At 59.6% G+C, this 17,105-nt stretch overlaps 7 protein-coding genes across 7 annotated transcripts; 5 read left to right on the top strand and 2 right to left on the bottom strand.

The window, feature by feature from the left end:
* Nucleotides 1–1,526: 1,526 nt before the first annotated feature.
* Nucleotides 1,527–2,771, top strand: BXZ73DRAFT_39401 (uncharacterized protein; the record flags this gene model as incomplete). Its single annotated transcript, XM_048018369.1, has 3 exons — nucleotides 1,527–2,267; nucleotides 2,316–2,463; nucleotides 2,524–2,771. The coding sequence occupies 3 exons, from the start codon at nucleotides 1,527–1,529 to the stop codon at nucleotides 2,769–2,771; spliced, it is 1,137 nt and encodes a 378-aa protein (XP_047882616.1).
* Nucleotides 2,772–2,969: 198 nt separating this feature from the next.
* On the top strand, nucleotides 2,970–4,956 carry BXZ73DRAFT_96751 (Rad51-domain-containing protein; the record flags this gene model as incomplete). The annotated part of the gene is made up of 16 exons (XM_048027154.1): nucleotides 2,970–3,044; nucleotides 3,094–3,132; nucleotides 3,180–3,212; nucleotides 3,271–3,336; nucleotides 3,389–3,421; nucleotides 3,475–3,495; nucleotides 3,554–3,650; nucleotides 3,702–3,731; nucleotides 3,779–3,873; nucleotides 4,214–4,273; nucleotides 4,335–4,409; nucleotides 4,468–4,476; nucleotides 4,530–4,568; nucleotides 4,621–4,651; nucleotides 4,702–4,806; nucleotides 4,856–4,956. 16 exons carry the CDS (start codon nucleotides 2,970–2,972, stop codon nucleotides 4,954–4,956), a joined length of 909 nt encoding a protein of 302 aa, XP_047882615.1.
* A 546-nt stretch (nucleotides 4,957–5,502) lies between these two features.
* On the top strand, nucleotides 5,503–6,657 carry BXZ73DRAFT_96750 (ribonuclease T2; the record flags this gene model as incomplete). Its single annotated transcript, XM_048027153.1, has 6 exons — nucleotides 5,503–5,801; nucleotides 5,863–6,014; nucleotides 6,071–6,162; nucleotides 6,219–6,268; nucleotides 6,324–6,477; nucleotides 6,532–6,657. 6 exons carry the CDS (start codon nucleotides 5,503–5,505, stop codon nucleotides 6,655–6,657), a joined length of 873 nt encoding a protein of 290 aa, XP_047882614.1.
* Nucleotides 6,658–6,906: 249 nt separating this feature from the next.
* BXZ73DRAFT_96749 (uncharacterized protein) lies at nucleotides 6,907–7,930 on the top strand (the record flags this gene model as incomplete). The annotated part of the gene is made up of 2 exons (XM_048027152.1): nucleotides 6,907–7,752; nucleotides 7,886–7,930. 2 exons carry the CDS (start codon nucleotides 6,907–6,909, stop codon nucleotides 7,928–7,930), a joined length of 891 nt encoding a protein of 296 aa, XP_047882613.1.
* Nucleotides 7,931–9,038: 1,108 nt separating this feature from the next.
* Nucleotides 9,039–12,095, bottom strand: BXZ73DRAFT_87188 (uncharacterized protein; the record flags this gene model as incomplete). The annotated part of the gene is made up of 15 exons (XM_048024463.1): nucleotides 9,039–10,268; nucleotides 10,295–10,401; nucleotides 10,429–10,511; nucleotides 10,533–10,580; nucleotides 10,605–10,643; nucleotides 10,665–10,693; nucleotides 10,736–10,763; nucleotides 10,794–11,117; nucleotides 11,145–11,171; nucleotides 11,196–11,290; nucleotides 11,315–11,323; nucleotides 11,426–11,500; nucleotides 11,522–11,703; nucleotides 11,763–11,894; nucleotides 11,921–12,095. 15 exons carry the CDS (start codon nucleotides 12,093–12,095, stop codon nucleotides 9,039–9,041), a joined length of 2,583 nt encoding a protein of 860 aa, XP_047882612.1.
* Nucleotides 12,096–13,889: 1,794 nt separating this feature from the next.
* Nucleotides 13,890–14,825, bottom strand: BXZ73DRAFT_39449 (uncharacterized protein; the record flags this gene model as incomplete). Its single annotated transcript, XM_048018379.1, has 3 exons — nucleotides 13,890–14,163; nucleotides 14,348–14,532; nucleotides 14,592–14,825. Coding segments are annotated over 3 exons (693 nt in total), but the record flags the coding sequence as incomplete, so codon positions are not given.
* A 376-nt stretch (nucleotides 14,826–15,201) lies between these two features.
* BXZ73DRAFT_73816 (Pre-mRNA splicing factor-domain-containing protein) lies at nucleotides 15,202–16,580 on the top strand (the record flags this gene model as incomplete). Its single annotated transcript, XM_048021947.1, has 4 exons — nucleotides 15,202–15,291; nucleotides 15,348–15,581; nucleotides 15,637–16,268; nucleotides 16,373–16,580. 4 exons carry the CDS (start codon nucleotides 15,202–15,204, stop codon nucleotides 16,578–16,580), a joined length of 1,164 nt encoding a protein of 387 aa, XP_047882610.1.
* Between the last annotated feature and the right edge of the window lie 525 nt (nucleotides 16,581–17,105).

The raw sequence follows: 17,105 nt of genomic DNA, 5'->3' as shown, positions 1-17,105 counted from the left end.
TGCGTATGTCGATTTTACCATGGGGTTTGATGTTATGGGGTGGTGGTAGAGGCTCGTTGGTGCTCTTGTTGCCCCGAGTCTTGGACTTGAACTTCGGAAACGTAGAGAATATCCACCGCTGCCTGGCTGTACTAGCATGAGCATTGGCATTGGCATCCATTGGCCTGGATCGCTGGTAACTCACATTGCATCAACGACAAAGGGATGACTCGGCTAGTTTGTGGGATCTTAAGCGAAATGTGCGTAGCATCAATCGTTGCAGCTAACCTGCTTGCGAGAGACTGGAGAGTATCCTCTTCTTGCGCCGGCTCATCGAGCTCCCAGTCTGGTTGACTGCCCGTAGGTAGACGAACGGTTTTGCTCATCTTGAAGAAGTGGGTCCGGAAAGACCGAGAAACTGAGCGCCACGAAAGAAGACACTAAAAGAACGAATAGCACTGGGTGAAATATCAACGAGCGGCGCGGTGGATGTCATGAGCAAGTTGGGACTTGGAGTCGAACTCTGGAGTTTGCACGGCCCGCCCAATGGCGCTTCTGCACCGTCCTTCCTTCCCCCGCTCCATGGACTCCCCCTCACTGAACTGAGACACCCGCTCCCTCTGTACACATCTGCGACTGAACCTGATACCTGGGCTTCCGGAGCATGTCCCAACGCGTCCGTGAGTCATGCTCGTATCGTTCATAGTTCGGCTTCTCAACCTTGGCCAATAGAGAAAGGTAGTACCGTCTTCCGTCCAGTTGCAAGGCCTCGGCCACGTACTGGAACGGAATCACGGCAACCTTCAGCACTACCAGACTCCTCTGCTAGCTCTTCTACACGCGACCAGGAAGGTCACGCCTCCAGAGCTCCCTCTGCCATGCCTCCTCCGGCCGTTTCCCAAAAGCCTACCACGGAGCCACCCACTTCGACAGACTTGTTACAGGATACTCTCTCAGGCATCACCAAAACACCGGGAAATTCCTCTGCTGTAGCAGGGGCAACGACTTCTGTACCTTCGAGCAATTTTCGAGTTCCTCCATCAGTACGCAGTACTCCCGCACGGATGCCTCCTATTATCGCGTCTTCTCAGACATCATCCGGGACTCCACTCTCGATGCCTGTACCTCGAGGTTCAATAGTGCGCCTTCCCTCTCCGCCGCGTTATGCCCCTCTTCCTCCACCAAGTCAGCACCCCCCTGCCTCTCTTTCCTCCGATACAAATGTCCTTCCAGGTCTCCCACAAGTGCTGCTAGACCAATCCATAGACTCGATGCCATTCCAATTCGACGCCTCCCAAATTGACCCGCGGCTCATGCTCCCTCTTGACAACACCTTGTTCCTGATTTCGGAGTCGAAAGGTTGTCGAATGACTTGCCCGTGCCTCAAGCTGAACAGCTTGGAAACCACCATGGCACTTGGAGGAGAAGTCATCGAAGCAGAGGCGGAATTCACGCAAGCGCAAAGAGACAGGTGCAGATTCAGAGCAAGCGGCAGCGGATGACCGTGGGTAGCACCCACATTGTGTACTGGATAACTTGTGCTGACGATGTGGTTTAGAGGCCTCAGACGCAAACCCTCTGCGAAACGACGGCGCTCAAAGCGGTCCCACACTGAGGGCGACGAGAACGCGGAAGATTCCGGCCAAAGGACGCGGGAATCATCTACTTCTCGTCGAGGCAGAAGTCGACTTCCGTCTCCTCCTTTCGACCCGGACGCCGATCCCGGAGAAGAACTCGATCCCACAGTAGTGACTATGGCTACTCTCTGTGACGATACCGGAAGAGGACGGATTAGCAGTAAAGCAAACCAGATTGTCAATAACCATGTTGCATGGAGAGCTGCGAACAGACAGAAGCGGGCTCGGATGAAGGCTATCATGGAAGCCAAGAAGTATGGACGTGACCTCGAAGCGGAGGAGGACGGTATGGATCAAGCCATTGCAAGTACTCCTCAAGGTGGTGATTCTGCTTCGGGTTCCAACCCAAATACGCCTGCTCCCGACTCGACAACAGAAGATGACCCTCTCGCTGACAAATCCGCGGACGACTTCAACTATTCCGATAGTATGGCAGTCAGTCGTTTCAACGTTCAAGTCCGAATAGGAGCCAACGGGGAGACTGTCATCGACGAGGCTTCTCTTTTTGTGAATCGCGACGAGGGTGACCAAACCGAAAACTACACTCATGTGGAGGAGTCGGACTTCACCAAGTTTGTCAACTCGACGACGTACAGCAAGAAGGTCCGGGGGTCGCGATGGAGTGCAGAAGAAACGGATCTCTTTTTCGATGTAAGCCGTGAGGTCTGTGGCCACCGGCTTGTTCTTACAGTTGTGCAGGCGCTGTCTCAGTTCGGGGAGAATTATGAACTTATATCGTACGTACTCCCTGGACGAGATAGAAAGGCATGTAAGAACAAGTTCAAGACTGAAGACAAGAAAAACCCCGCACGCATCACGTTCTGCCTCAATAACCGTCGGCCGTACGGTATGTCAAGGGTATCTCGTTACCATGGAAGACGACCCTGACTTCCGACCACCGTTGCAGACATCGCAACTCTGTCACGAATGACAGGCAAAGATTTTTCGGGCCCAATACCTGAGATCCGTGCACCGACCCCCGTGCTTTCGTCCGAGCTGCAGAACGAACCGGAGCAACCGCCAAGCCCTCCTCCTCCTCGGCCTGTGCGAAAGAAGAGCCGGACACCGAGCACACGCGACGCTGGGGTTGAGATCGTCGGGCATATTGATGACGTGGACAAGGATGACCCTCTCGATTTGTTCGCGCCGACATGACGCATTCGGTCTGTACTCGGCGTATATGCATTGAGCCCATCGGCCGCGTCTTCTCTCCACGGACAGCATGCGTGCACTCGGGCCCGAGGAGAAACGGTCACGTGGTAAGAAACCTTGCTGGACAAGACCGCGTTAAGTTACCCCAAGCACGTCTTGTTGCCATCCCCCATCCGTCTTTACTCTTAAACACCTCTCATCATGGTCCGCCGGGCTCAATCCAGTGTTCCCGCCGCCTCGCGCCCCTCCACACCTCCTGGAGACGATGTCGACGAGGTATGCTTCATAGTGCAAGTCGCGCATATAGCTGCCAATACTTTCCCAGACTCCATTTTTCGACACCGTTGATGAACTTCAACAACATGTATGTTGGATTAGATGCCACGCTTCACTTCACTCACCCACACACAGGGCATCAATGTCCAAGACATCCTGAAGCTGAAGGTATGCGCATATATTGAGCTCTGCCGCAGGACGCGCTAGCTTATGAACAAGCACATAGTCCGCCGCCATTAACACCGTGTCTGGCGTGAATATGACGACCCGCAGACAGATGCTAAAGATTAAGGTCGGTCAATTTCTACGTGTCCCGTCGTCTATGTCCTTGAATGCGCCTCTAGGGTATGTCAGAAGCGAAGGTGGAGAAGATTAAGGTACGTATCGCTTCACATAGGATATTGCTACTGCTCCCACATCTGTGTTGTAGGAGGCTGCCCACAAGATATTGGTACGTGGTATCTACATCTCGCATCCGCCAGACATTAATCTGGCACAACCGGCGCCAGGGATCGTCGTTCGCAACTGGCATAGAGGTACAGGAAAAGCGGAAGAAAGTCCTTTCCATTAGCACCGGCAGTAAAGCTGTCGATACTGCTCTGGGTGGTGAGTAAGATTACACGGTAGCTAAAGCATCCTTTGGACTCGTGACTTCAGGTGGTATCATGTCTCAGTCAATTACCGAAGGTTCGCGACATCATTCTTCTGCGTGTACTTCCCCTGACATCTTAAAGTGTACGGAGAATTCAGAACTGGGAAGACACAACTTGCCCATACCATGAGCGTTTTGGCTCAGCTTCCTGGCGAGATGGGAGGAGCTTCTGGCAAGGTAAGTCGCAAATATGATCTACAATCCGTACTAATGCTCGCTCCAACTAGGTGGCATATATCGACACCGAGGGAACATTTCGTCCGGACCGTATTCGTTCTATCGCTGATCGCTTCGGAGGTATTGATACCAGCATGGAGTTCTAGTTGCATAGTGTTGACACGGGTTGCTCAGTGGACGGAGATATGGCGCTAGAAAACATACTCTATGGTGGGATTCAATTCCTCGAATATCTTTTTCGTAGACGCTAAGATCTATACGCAGCCCGTGCACACAACAGTGAACATCAGGTTACCATTTTTCCTGTCGAAAATATGTCACGAGCACTCATTGGATCTAGATGGAGCTCATCAATGAATGCTCTCTCCGGTTTGCTGAGGATAAGGATTTCAGAGTACTCGTGAGTGGTGGTTTACTGTACACTTTGCACTCATCCACTTGACTCTCTTGGTTGCGCGCAGATCGTAGACAGTATCATGGCCCTCTTCCGGACCGATTTTTCTGGCAGAGGAGAGCTTAGCGAACGACAACAGAAGGTATGCGGGCTCTGATTTGAACATAGCAATGGTAGCTTATCATGTTGGCGGGATCCAGCTTGCACAGGTATGCCTTCAGCGCTATTACCGTAGTCACCTACATGAAGCATATCGTGTTAGATGCTCTCTAAATTGTCCAAGTTGTCGGAAGAGTACAACGTGAGGACATCTGGTTTGCAAGTGTCCCCCTTCAACGCTCACAAACAACCAGATTGCTATCCTCATAACCAACCAAGTACAATGTGCGTCCGGATCGCTTGGATGGGGGACGATTGCTCACAGTACTTGGCAGCCGACCCTGGTGCTACTATGACCTTCGTGGCTGGAGGAGCCCTGAAACCAATTGGCGGCCATATTCTCTCCCACGCTTCGGCCACTCGCATGTTCCTGAGAAAAGGTCGGTGGGCATCTCGGCCTGTCTGACGGTTTACTGATGTGTTTGGCAGGCCGGGCAGAAGAGCGTGTGGCCAAATTGGTAGACAGTCCCGACAGACCCGAAAGCGAGGCGTCATACAAACTGGATGAAGGGGGTTGGGCTGATGTTTGAGAGACGAGCGAGATTCATAGGAAACGGGTTCGGTTGCTGCATGTGCTTGTGGCGCGGGCTCCATGTGAATGACAAGACGTGAGTGCAACTTTGCTGCTGGATCTGGACTAGTAGCGGCCGGGATGATTGTTACTGCCAGCACCACACGGGCAGGTGGCCTGGTGCGGGGGGCGACGCGTCGAGCGAAAGCTGGACAGCCCCGGTGATGTGCTGGGACTCGGCGGGCGGCTACTTACGAGAGGCGGAGTGTCGACGACGCCGACGTCCATGTCTCCCTCGGCGGATCCTGCTTCGACAGCACCCACGTCCAGGCATGGCCAAAATAGCGAGGTCGGCATCCGCGACGAGCCGGGGGCGCACATCGTCCGCGGTGATGGACCCCGCCCGTTGGCTGATGCCCATCGTCGTCGCCGTGCCTCATGTGCATCACCACCGTGCCCAGCGCCGGCTTGCACGTTCGTCTGCCCGCCTCTATAAAGCCCCGCCGCGCCCGAGGGCGCCCCTCGTCGCCTCGACGCCCGTCAAGCTCCCGCCCCGTCGTCCGACATGGCCGCCGCCCTCGTCCTCGCCACGGTCTCCGCCCTCGTCGCCGCCCAGGGCGCGCACGCCTCCCTCTTCTCCGTACCGCGGACGTTCCCGAACATCACCGCCTGCGCCAGCGAGCCCTCCGTGTATTCGTGCGAGAACACGACGGCGATCGCCAACACTTGTTGTTCGCCCACGCCTGGCGGTCTCGTGCTCCAGACCCAGTACTGGGACACCTACACCGGTTACGAGCGCAAGGGCCAGCTCCTTCCCAAGGGCAGCTGGACCATCCACGGCCTCTGGCCCGACAACTGCGACGGGTGCGTTCTGCGCCTCTTCGACCGCCAGGTTTATGGCGCCCGCTCACCTGATGTTCTGCAGGTCGTACGAGCAGTACTGCGATTTCTCTCGTCAGTACGACCCCGCTCCGTCACCTGCCGTTCTGCCCGGCAACACGACCGTCCCTGTTTACACTGGTCCTGGCGTCGACACCTTCGTCGCCAAGTTCGGCCGCCTTGACATGCTCGACTTCAGTATGATCGACCGCTACGTCCGCTGAGCGCCTCACTGACCAACGGGCTCTGTTTAGTGAACAAGTACTGGGTGAGCCAGGGCCAGCCCAACGAGGCCTTCTGGGCGCACGAGTTCTCGAAACACGCGACCTGCACGTCCACCTTCGACGTCGCTTGCTATGGCCCCGACTACAAGAAGCACCAGGACGTGTCGACTTCTTCGAGGCCGTCATCCGCGCGTTCAAGATGTACCCCACCTACGAGATGCTCGCCGCGTGAGTTGCCCACGATGTTCGAGACGGTCGCTCTATGCTCACGCTCCACCGACAGTTCTGGCATCTTCCCGTCGAACCACACGACGTACCCGCTCGCCCAGATCCAGACCGCGCTCAAGGCCCAGACCGGCGCCGTGCCCTACCTCGGCTGCGGCAGTAACGGCACCGTCCTCCAGGAAGTCTGGTACTTCAGCCACGTCCTTGGCACCGTGCGTATACCTTCCTCCGCCTTTCCGTCGCTTTGTTGCTCACGCGGTCTGTAGGAGCAATTCGGGCACTTCAAGCCCCTCGACTCGACCACGAAGTCCAGCTGCTCAACCACGGTGCCGATCCACTACTACGAGCGCACGAAGACCTCGGAGCGCGAGGTCAGGAACGACCTCTTCTAAGTACATGTAATACGCATCTTTGCCATATAGTTGTAGGTGGAGTAGGCATGTATAATAGCTGCCGACGACCTGAGGCCCAGCCAGTCAAGTGACGCCGTCTAGGCGAGGTCTGGTTGTAGTCTGGCCAGAGACAGGAGCCTTCAAGTCAAGTATCTTCTGCTCATCGCCCACCACGTCCCGAATCCTCTTTGCGAAATGCTTCTGCTCAGAGTCCCTGTGCTGCAACCAGCTCTTGGCCTTGCCTGCAGAATGCCGCTACTGCGTCTATCGATCTCATTTGCGGCCCGAGAGGCTGTGCCGTCTTTCCGCAACTTGAACCTCGCCGCCGCTCACCCGTCGTGCCCCCTCCTCCCGCCGCCACCGCCTCTCCCACCGCTCGAACGTATGCCGCCCGACTACGAGTCCCAGGCGTACTGGAACGCGCGCTTCGAAGACGAGCGCCACTTTGAATGGCTGGGCGACGGCGCGGACACCCTCCTCCCCATTCTCCGCACAGATCTCCTCGCCTCCCTCTCCAGTGCTCGATCGCCCGCCCCACCTTGCCTCACATCCCCGACGGTCGATCCGGCCGCCCGAGCCCAGCCGCCGCCGCGACTGCTGCACATCGGCGCGGGGACGTCGTCCCTCTCCGAGCGCCTCCGCGAGCTGTACCACGAGCTGTTCGGGCCCGCCGTCGACGAACGCGCGCTCGTCCACGCCGACTACGCCGCGGGGCTCGTCGCGCGCCGGCGCGCGGCGGAGCTCGCACGCGGCGGCCGCATGCGCTGGGCGTGCGTCGACGCGCTCGACTGGGCGCAGGCGCAGGCGCTGCTCGAGGGCGGCGTCGGCGGGCGCGCGTTCGCGGCCGTCGTCGACAAGAGCACGTCGGACGCGGTCTCGTGCGGCGAGGACCTCGCGTTCGGCGCGCCGACGTCCCGGGCGCGGCTGCACCCTGCCCTGCGGCGCGGCCCTTCCGCGGGGGGCGCGGCGGGGCTCGTCCTCGAGCCGATGGCGCTCTTCGCGCTGCACCTCGCCGCGCTCGTCCGCCCGGGCGGGCTGTGGATCGCGCTCACGTTCTCCGCCGCGCGCTTCGAGTTCCTCGTCGACGCCGCGCACGTCCCGCCACGGATCCCCCCGGCGCGCGCCCGAGTCGTTACTGGACGGTCGAGCGCGTGCACGCGGTCGAGGCGCCACAGGCGCGGACGGCATCGGCGCGGACGGGCACGTCGTGCACGCGCCGACGGTGCAGCACTACGTCGTCCTCCTCCGACGGACCGACGCGTGTCTCCAGTGATAGCGCGAGGTGCGTTGGCAGACTCGCGCGCCGGCCGCCCCCGCTGACGCACGGCTGGTGCCAGGTCCGAACAGGCGCTTCGACGTCGGAAGTCCCGCTGGCGATCGCGGGAGGCAGGGAAGGGCGACGGAGCAGACGGAGCGGTGGAACGTCCACGGAGCGCGCGCATCGACAGCCGCCCGTAAATTTGCGCCGGCCCCCGCGCGCGGCCAGGGCTGCAGGTTGGTGGCTGCTTGTGGGGCGCGCGGTCGTCGGAAATGAATTAATGAAGTGTCAACGTCGACGTTGGACGTTGTGTGCCCCCGTTTCCCTTGTCTAGCTGGCGCTCAGAGCGGGACCGCACGGGCGCACGCAATCTGAGGGAGACCGGCCCCGCAAAACGACTGCCGTCGCGGCGGAGGGGGTAGCGTGCATCAGAACGTGCTGAACCCCAACATTCGTGCGCGACGAGCGGCGTAGGCGCACCCTCGCGGCCTCCGAGGATGTCGATGAATGATCAATGTCGGACGATCGGCTCGGGTCCGGCAACAAGACCGCGGCTGTTGCTGTACCCCTAAGTATGACCTAAGTATGACCACATGATCCTCAAGAGCAATCGAATGCAAGCCACGATCGACCCAGGTTCCGTGGCGAGCGACTTGTCGGGGTTCACTTTCATCATCGCGTTTGAGACGTCTAACGGGACGTTGACACAACGAACGAGAGCCCAAGGGAGGAGAGAGCAAACGGACGGTTATGCGTGCATGAGCAGAAGCAGAAGCAGAGATGGATTGGCCAAGACTGGGAGGGCTCTAAGAAATTAAGCAGGTACGCGCGAGGAGCTGTAGTAGTACGTGCAAGTCCGCACCTGGAGCAAGCGGAGGCGAGTGTGCGTATCGTAAGATGACAATAAAAAGACATAGATACGAATGAAAGACAGGGCGGCCTGCGCCGCCCCAGGGACGAGGTGCAGGGAAACGTAACCTGCCACGAATCAACAACGAATGACATGCGCACAGCGGCGACAGCGAGGCCGACCAAGGACAGTGTGGATACGCGACCGTGGTGCGGCGAAGAGCAGGAAGGGAACCCTGCAGGTGAGAAACATGTATGATACAAAATCCCCAGGTCAGTAGTACGAGCTGTCGACGCTCCGGATTGTGTCGAACGAGCCCTTGCCCCGGTCCATGTCCAGGAAGCTGCTCTCCATCGCTGGCGAGTCCGGCTCAGGCCCGTCCGAATCAGAACCGTCCCCATCGACCGCGTCGTCGGGCTCGTCGTCGATGTCGAGGAAAGAGGGCTTCCTCATCAGCGACCGCCGCTTCATACTCTTCTGCTGCAACTGGTTGAACGAGCTCGGCGGTCTCGAGGACGCGATTGACCTTGCACCCGTCGAGTCGTGACGGGCTCTGTTAGCCCGCATCGGAGGGGGTGAAAGCGGGTTCATCGGCACAACGCTCGCCCTCTTGTCGGCCACGCCGCTCGATGTGATCTCGTTAAGGTCACTCCGCGATGGCCGACGCCGGGGTGGCGGCGGCAGGCTGGCGCTTGGAATGACTGGCGAAGGCGAGGACTGAGAATAGCGAGGGGAGTGAGGGGGCGACAGGCTCAGACTAGCCTGGGCAGTCGATGGCCGGGTGGTTAATGATGGGACCCTGGAGGATCCCTTCGCGAGCATCGACGAACTCCGCAGAGGACCCATGCGAAGTGATTCGAGCTGAGACATCCTGGACGGCGCCGCCGAGAGATGGGAGCTGAGGGAAGTGAGGGAAGTGACGCGGGACCTTGAGCCGTTCTCGTGCCCTTGTGCGAGCGAGGTGCTCGAGAGGACCGAGTTCGAGCGCGAACGAGATGTGGTCGCCGTCGGCGCAAATGTCATCCCGAAGTCTCCTGGTTGCAAGACCAGCCTTGCCATTGCCTCCCGCTCCGCCTCTTCCTCTGCGCTCTGCGCATCCTCCAGCTTCTCCGCGAGTTTGAGCTGGTCCGCCGGAGCCATGATGTACTGGGGCGTGTAGTCCGACTGCGACGCGCTCGCGGTATTCGTTGATGCCCCTCCGGCTTGCTGTTCGTCCCAGAACGATGAGGGTGAGATACACGCGTTCTTCGTCATCAGCGCCAGCGGTGCCCCCGCAGTGCCGAACGACATCGTGATGGGTTCCACCCCGCTTGACGTGACCGGGCGTACGTCGCTCTCGAAGCTGAAGATCGACCGCTTGTCGTCTTCTACAGACGGGCTCGTCGGTCCGTGCGAAGAGGTGCTTCTCCGTGCGCTGGAGCCAGAGAAAAGTCGTTTCCGGGGGCTGGCGACGCTTCCTCGTCGAGGCTCCAGGATGGGTGATGCGGGGTGTTGGGGGAGGGTCTCGACGCTGGCTGATGGGTGGGCACTGCCAGAAGAACCCGGAGGCCTGGGAGCGGCGGTAAAGGCACGCGGGAGGTATGGAAGGATCGCTGCTTGCGCGGTGTCTTGCCTGCATGAAACTCTTCCGACGGCGCTGATGCGGTCGACTGGACGCTGCCACTTGATATGCGCTGTGGCAGATTCTGCGCCGACATCTTCTTCAACAGCTTGGGGGCCTTGTGCGGAATGTGGTCCATTGCTGGGCTGGTGGGCACAGGCGGGAACCTGCTCAGCGGCGACGGCGAATTGGATTCGGTCGCAGATTGGGGAGGGCTGACTTCACCGTCGAAGATGTACAGGTCACGATTGGTCCGACGCTTTGCCTTCGGCTTCTCCCTGTGTTCGCTCGATTCAAACGGCCCGAGGTCGTAACTGTCGTGCATCAGCTGGAAGATGGCGTCACCAGAGTCAAAGTCATGCATATCCACACTAGGTGCGAAGTTCAAGCTTGATGAACTTGAGGAGGCGCGGAATTCTAGAGGCGACATATCGTACGGCAAGTTGGAGGCGGGAAATCGCGGAGGTGGTGGTAGGTCACTCGTCGGGGGTGAAGGGATTGGAGGGAGATGTACACGGGACGATGACGCTTTCCGCATCAGGACCGAGGGTCGCGCTCCTGCCGACACCGGCGAGTCTGGATTCGTCGCATTGGACGCGCTCCGAGAGCGAGTGATGGAGGGAGGAGTGGGAGCATGCGAAGACACGGGAGAGACAGAACCAGAAGCCTTACGGCGGACAGACATCGGTTGCATGGGACTCAGCATCGGGACCGAAGGGGATGGAGGGACAGCGCGATAGTCCATGTCTGCTCTGGGCCGTGGTAGAGAAGGTGTCGACCGCTTGCGTGCGAGATGGGTCGAGGAGCTACCAACGGGAGGCTCACTCAACCGGGTCCGCGGGTCATGCGGACAACGGTGCTGCTGGACGCATTGGACCCTGACACCTTCTTGGATCGGTGGGAAGCGCGAGCCATAGAACGCGTGCTGGAGTCATTCGTCAAGTCGTACGCGGAACGACTAAAAGCCTGTCAGTATCTTTCGCAGCGGGAGAAGACTGGAACACGCACCTAGCCGGCGGTGACCTAGCGAAGGAGGTTGACAGAGGAGACAGGCCTGTACGTCCGAGGAGTTTCCATGAGAGTTGGACGAGGACGAACCGTACGACCGTCGGTTCTGAGGTATCGCATCTGGGCGCTTGTGGTGGGGATCGAGCACAGAAGAGTCCGAGTAGACGGAAAGCCGGTTGGGGTCCTGAGGCAGATGGTGTACAACAATCCCGGCGGACGCGAAGGGGTCTATCTCGGAGAAGGCTGTCATTACAGACGGTTGATAAGAGAGGCGGTCGCGCGGGAGGTCGGACGGTGTACGTGGCTCGGAGACAGCGTCGTAGTCGTACTCTGACGAGCGCACGGTGGACACGGATTTCGCGGGAGGACGATTGGTGTAGAAGGGCTACGATCACCAGGAACGAGGGACTTGGTGCTACTCTGGGACGTGCCTGGGCGGGAGGTGGAGTAGGAATTGGGAGAGGGGAGAGGGGACGGCGGGTCTTGGATGGTGAGGGTCGGGAGTCTTTTCGGCTTGAGGCCTATGGCGGACGCTAGGGTGTTGAACTTGGAATGACGTCCTTTGCCTTGGAGGAGGAGCTGGAGGCAGTGGAGGGGTACTTCTCGTCATCGTCAATTGCGAGACTGGAGAAGGAGCGGTGGGGGCGGAGGGGTTCCTTGGAGGACTTGGAGCGGGACCACCACGATCTGCTTGGGGTGGGGGACGAGAGGGCGGGGGGCATCATTAGGGGAGAGAGGGGAAGGGGAAGGAGCGTGTAGGAGTCGGCGTCGGACTGATAAAAGGCACGAGTGGTGGAATCCGGGATCAGTGATTTAGAGAGGCGAGAGGAGGGGGTGGGAGATAGGCTTGGTGGGCGGGCTCGCGGACGCTCACGGCATGGAGGAGGGAGAGGAGTTGGGCAGGCACCGAGGCGTGCGGGAACGAAGCTGGACAGCGGAGGGCCTGGCAAAGAGAAAGGCGGGTCGGGCGTCGCGACGGATGTCGACCAGTCCGTCTTCCGCCAGCGCAGGCGCCGGTTCATATCACTCCCATTAATTCGCCGTCGCCCCGTTATGTAACCCGCTCGCGTGCAAGGACTGACTCGCGCCTTGTGCCGCTCTGGTCAAACCCGTCGCGGCTCTTGTTATTCTGCGCCCCGCGCGCCCCCTGCGTTCCCCCTGCGTTCCCCCCGCGCCCGCGCGCCGTGGAGAGTGTCGGGCAGCGGGAGCACGTGTGTGTGTGCTGGGCCTGGGAGGACGCGAATCAGAACATCATTCCGCGGCGCTCGATCACAGTGGTAGCGCCGACGTCCACGCGCGCTCGTCCGCCTGGGCCGGTCAGGGCCGGTCACCGGTCATGCGTCCCGAGGGCACGGGCGGATCCCGCTGCCGTCTCTGCCGGTCCCGTCGCCTGCGCCTTGCTCCATCTGCGCGTCCATGGCTGACGATCGTACACACGGCCCATCACCCGTGCACGCCTCGCAGTTGTAAGTATGTTCGTCCACCTGAGGCTCCGTCGTCTCCGCCGTCGACTGTCCTCGCCCGGTTCCGCTCAACGAGGAGGCGGATGACACGGCAACTGCCACAGTGCCAATCTCACCACGACGCTCGATAGTCAAACGCACAGTTAACGCTTGTGTTGTGACATGCACGCCGCCAACTGCCTGCGCGTTGCCACCGAGACGAGCCCTCGCACCCGCCCCAGACCATCAGCCATCAACGAGAGTCGTCTTCCATGACTCTGAGCCCATAAAATAAGCTCGACGCTGAGGACTGACATCGCCGGCATGAGACGTCCTGTCAGACGTTTTCCTCACCGGACCATTTGGCAACCGAGCCGCGCACACCGACGGTCGTCGAGTGCGCAGCGATCCGTGGACCAGAACCATTTCGCCCGCCGCGCTTGCGGTCCAAGGATGATATGAGAGTTTACCCCGAGTAAAGTGCGTACACCGTTCCGTAGGTGTTCTGGGATCAGAAACGTCCTCTCCGCCAATGCATCTTCTCAACAACGGCCAACAACGGCGCGGACCCTTTCGAGCTGCTGTCTCAATTTACCTTCGGGATCCTCGGACAGGCAGCCCGACTCCGGCCTTCTTGCCCTGGACGGCGCGGCGCGTCGACAAGCACGGAGCTCGTCGCTCTTTGTTTTGGTCGTCCTCCGCACCAAGCAAGTCCTCGTCGAAGCCTACCCGGTGGCAGCCTGAATGATCTTGAGAAGCCGCGGGGGCCGCCGGCGGGCGCGAAGCTCACCTGCTGATATGCGAGCCTCAGAACCCGTCTTTCGACAGCGACAGCGACATGGGAGATTGACGGATCGGCGCGATGACCGTGGACGACCTTTCAGGGGTACGGCTTCCCCAACAGTAGCGGGAGCGAGTCACACCAAGCACACACAACAGGTTACCAAAAACGTCCACGCATAGGCATAAATAATGAACATGTGCGGGACACGTCGCATTTCCGTCCCTATCGTCCAACGCACAAGCACGACTCCTGCTGAGCACCGAACACCTTCTCGCCGCCGCCGCTTCGCATTACCCCAGCGCGGCCCACATGTCCTCCTGTTCGCGGTTCTGGGCCGCCTGCACCGCGCGGGGCATGTCCGAGAGCGCGTTCGCGCGCTGGACATTCGTCCGCGGCGGCTCCTCGGCCGCGTCGAACACGACGTCGCTGCTCCGGATCAGCGGCCGGCCGAGCTCGCCCCCTGTCTCGTCCTCGTCCTCCATGTCGATGTCGAGTGTGTACCCGCGCCGCCGCGCCGCGGAGAGGTCGATGGGCTTCGGGCGCGTGAAGATGGACTGTCCGGACCTGTCGGGTGGCGCGGTCAGCCTCTCGTTCCGCGTCGTGGGAGGGATGGGCAGCAGCGAAGGGGGCGAGCACCCCGAGGAAGCACGGTGTGGAAGAGGTATAGGAGGATTGGAGAGGAAGCAGTGGATGAACGGCGGGGAGATGTGGGGTGCGCGGTTGCTTTGTTGAAGAATGAAGTACGTACTGCCGCATAACCGAAGCGAGACGGCCAAACTGGAGCACATTACGTGCGACAAGCAGCAATGTGTCCAGCAGCTCTTCCTCTTTGCTGGTGTTGTCGCAGCCCGCAAAGAAGATGAAGAGGAGGGTGATCACGCAGAATGCCGTCAGGACGAGGTCCATGATGTTCCAGGCGGACTTCCAGAATTGCTGTTTGAAGGAGCGATAGAATAAGTGCGCTGGGTAGGGATGATAGCGTGGCCACGAACCCGTCCAAAGGCCACAAAACGCACTCCAACCTCCAGGATCATAGCTCCATTGATGATAAACTCCAGGATGTAGAATGGGAGGGTAGGACAGTCGTTGACTAGACTGAGGACCACGGTGGTGACGGACAGCGCAGCCATGGCCAGGTAGAGCATGATGTACGTCCCCGAGTGGACAAAGCGATTCGCAATGTTCTTTGCGATCTCATCGCGCGTCATAGAATAGATCGAACGAGTAGGTCTGCAATGTCAAGGGACGCGTACGCTATTAAGTGTCCATGAGCTGACAAGACCACGGCGCGCTCAGGGGACGTACGTTTGGGAGGGTCCATTCGAGAGAGGCTCATCTTCGCCGGCCTCGAGATCGCTGAGTCGCTGGTCGTCGGAGGAAGACATGAGCCCGAGGACGAGAGAGGCTACACGAGGACGTCGACTAGTAGCCATTAGTCTGGTCCGGCGCTTACTCCCACCGGCTCGCTTTGAATCCCAACATGCACAAACAAGCGCTTGTCCCTGCTTGTCCACATACTGCGACGTCGCCCCCGCCGCCGTAGCCGCCGTTCGTCCCCTCCACACTCATATTCCACCCGTCTCCCTCTAGAACTTCGTCAAGATGGGTGGTGGTGACTTGAACATGAAGAAGTCGTGGCATCCGCTTCTGATGAAGAATCAGGAGCGGGTGTGGCTCGAAGAAAAGAAGGCGGTACGTATCCCATCCACTCAGTGCTTTTGTTGGTCGTCCAAACATACACCCCCTAGCTCGAGGAGAAGAAGAAACTTGACCAACTCCGAAAGGAGAAGGAGGAAGAGCGTCAGCTACAAGAACTTCAGCGCATGCAGGAGGAACAGACGGGTCGCAAGCGGCAGGAGAAGCTGGACTGGATGTACACTACTCCCGCGACAGGGAGCACTCAGAACCCGAACGACCTGGAGGACTATCTTCTCGGAAAGAAGCGGGTAGATAAGATCCTGACGGCGGACGAAAACGAGAAGGTACGTCGCTCTCACACTTGAGGCTGGTTTCATGCATTCAACCACTCCCGTTTAGATTGGGGCTGCCCACAAGAACTTCATTGCCATCCAGCACGCCAATACGTTGCGTGACACCGCTGCGAAGATCCGCGAAGATCCTCTTCTCGCCATCAAACAGCAGGAGCAGGCGGCGTACCAGGCTCTCATGGCCAACCCTCTTCGTCTTCGTGAGATGCAAGAGCGGAATGGCATCCAGTCGAAGAAGGAGAAGAAACACAAGAAGGATAAAAAGAGAAGAAGGAAAGCACCGCAAGGACAAGCACAAAGCAGACTCTCGCTCGCGCTCCCCGGAGTCCGATCGGGAGCGACGTCGCTCCGACCCCAGAGACTACTACTCTCGCCGGCGTTCCCCAGTCCCCATAGTCGGCGCTCGCGTTCACCTCCGCCCCGCGCTCGCTTTAACGAGGACCGTCATGATGGCTACCACTCCACTCGCCGTGGACGTAGCCGTGACCGTTCCCCCGACCGGTATCATGACAGCAGGCGGCGTTCCCCGGTGACACGAGTTAAGACATGGCCGAGGTCGGACGACTCGGACGACAACATGCGGGAATTGCGCCGCGACAGGAGCCCTGCCTATCAAGACTTCAGGAAGCGACGGCGCAGCCCGAGTCCTAGGAAAGATGATCCCCATTCTCCGCCAAAACGGTCGCGTATGAGCCCTCCCCTTCCCCCGCGACCCTCTTCGTCCCGGCCAAACCAAGCCGTAGACGACCGTGCGGCTCGTCTGGCGGCGATGTCGTCGAACGCAGCCTCAATGACGGAAGAGCGACGGGAACACTGACTCAGCTACTGGAGCGGGAGAGGGCTGAACACGAGGCGGAAGAACGGGAGAGGGTGAAGTCGAAGGGGATGGGTGGGTTCTTGAGCCACGAGCAGAAGAAGGTATTCGGAGGCTCAGGCGGCCTTGAGGAACGCATCCGGCGAGGTCGTGGGCAGATGAGGGTGGACGGTGACTAGTGAATATACGTTCAGTGTATGATTAGCATTCGATATGGACGGTTGCCGTTCGGACAGTTCGGCCGTGGCGAGGTCTGCGCGAGCAGGATGTCGATGAACCAGGGAGCGCGCAAAGCCCTGGCGCATGTGGGGTTGTGAGCTATTGAGCGGCCTCGGTATAGCTGCAGTGCCCACAGCAAATGCGGCAAGTGCTCCTTATAGTGAATCGACAATCGGCTGCTAGTAATGAGAGCACTGCTGACACCATAGCCGATTGAAATCGTCGCCTCGACCAGGCGCACACGCCGTGGACTGGGTCCGGGCGCCTGCTTCGGACTTCGGTCGAGAGGCGCTCTGGCGCCCTTGTGTGGCCCCACACGGACGTCGGCCGACACTCGAGCGCCGAGGGAAATACCCACCGCGGGGGTCCGGCTAGCAGCAAGCACGATCGCACGCCGGGTCTTCGGAGGTCGGGCTACAGTATATATGTCCAAGGCCTTCGCGTGCAGAAGATGCTCCCCGCCAGGCTCGTCCACTCCTCTCGCT

This window comes from Epithele typhae, assembly GCF_022376455.1.
Source record: "Epithele typhae strain CBS 203.58 chromosome Unknown BXZ73scaffold_3, whole genome shotgun sequence".
NCBI classification, from domain to species: Eukaryota; Fungi; Basidiomycota; class Agaricomycetes; order Polyporales; family Epitheliaceae; genus Epithele; species Epithele typhae.
This window is presented reverse-complemented; position numbering and strand designations above follow the sequence as displayed.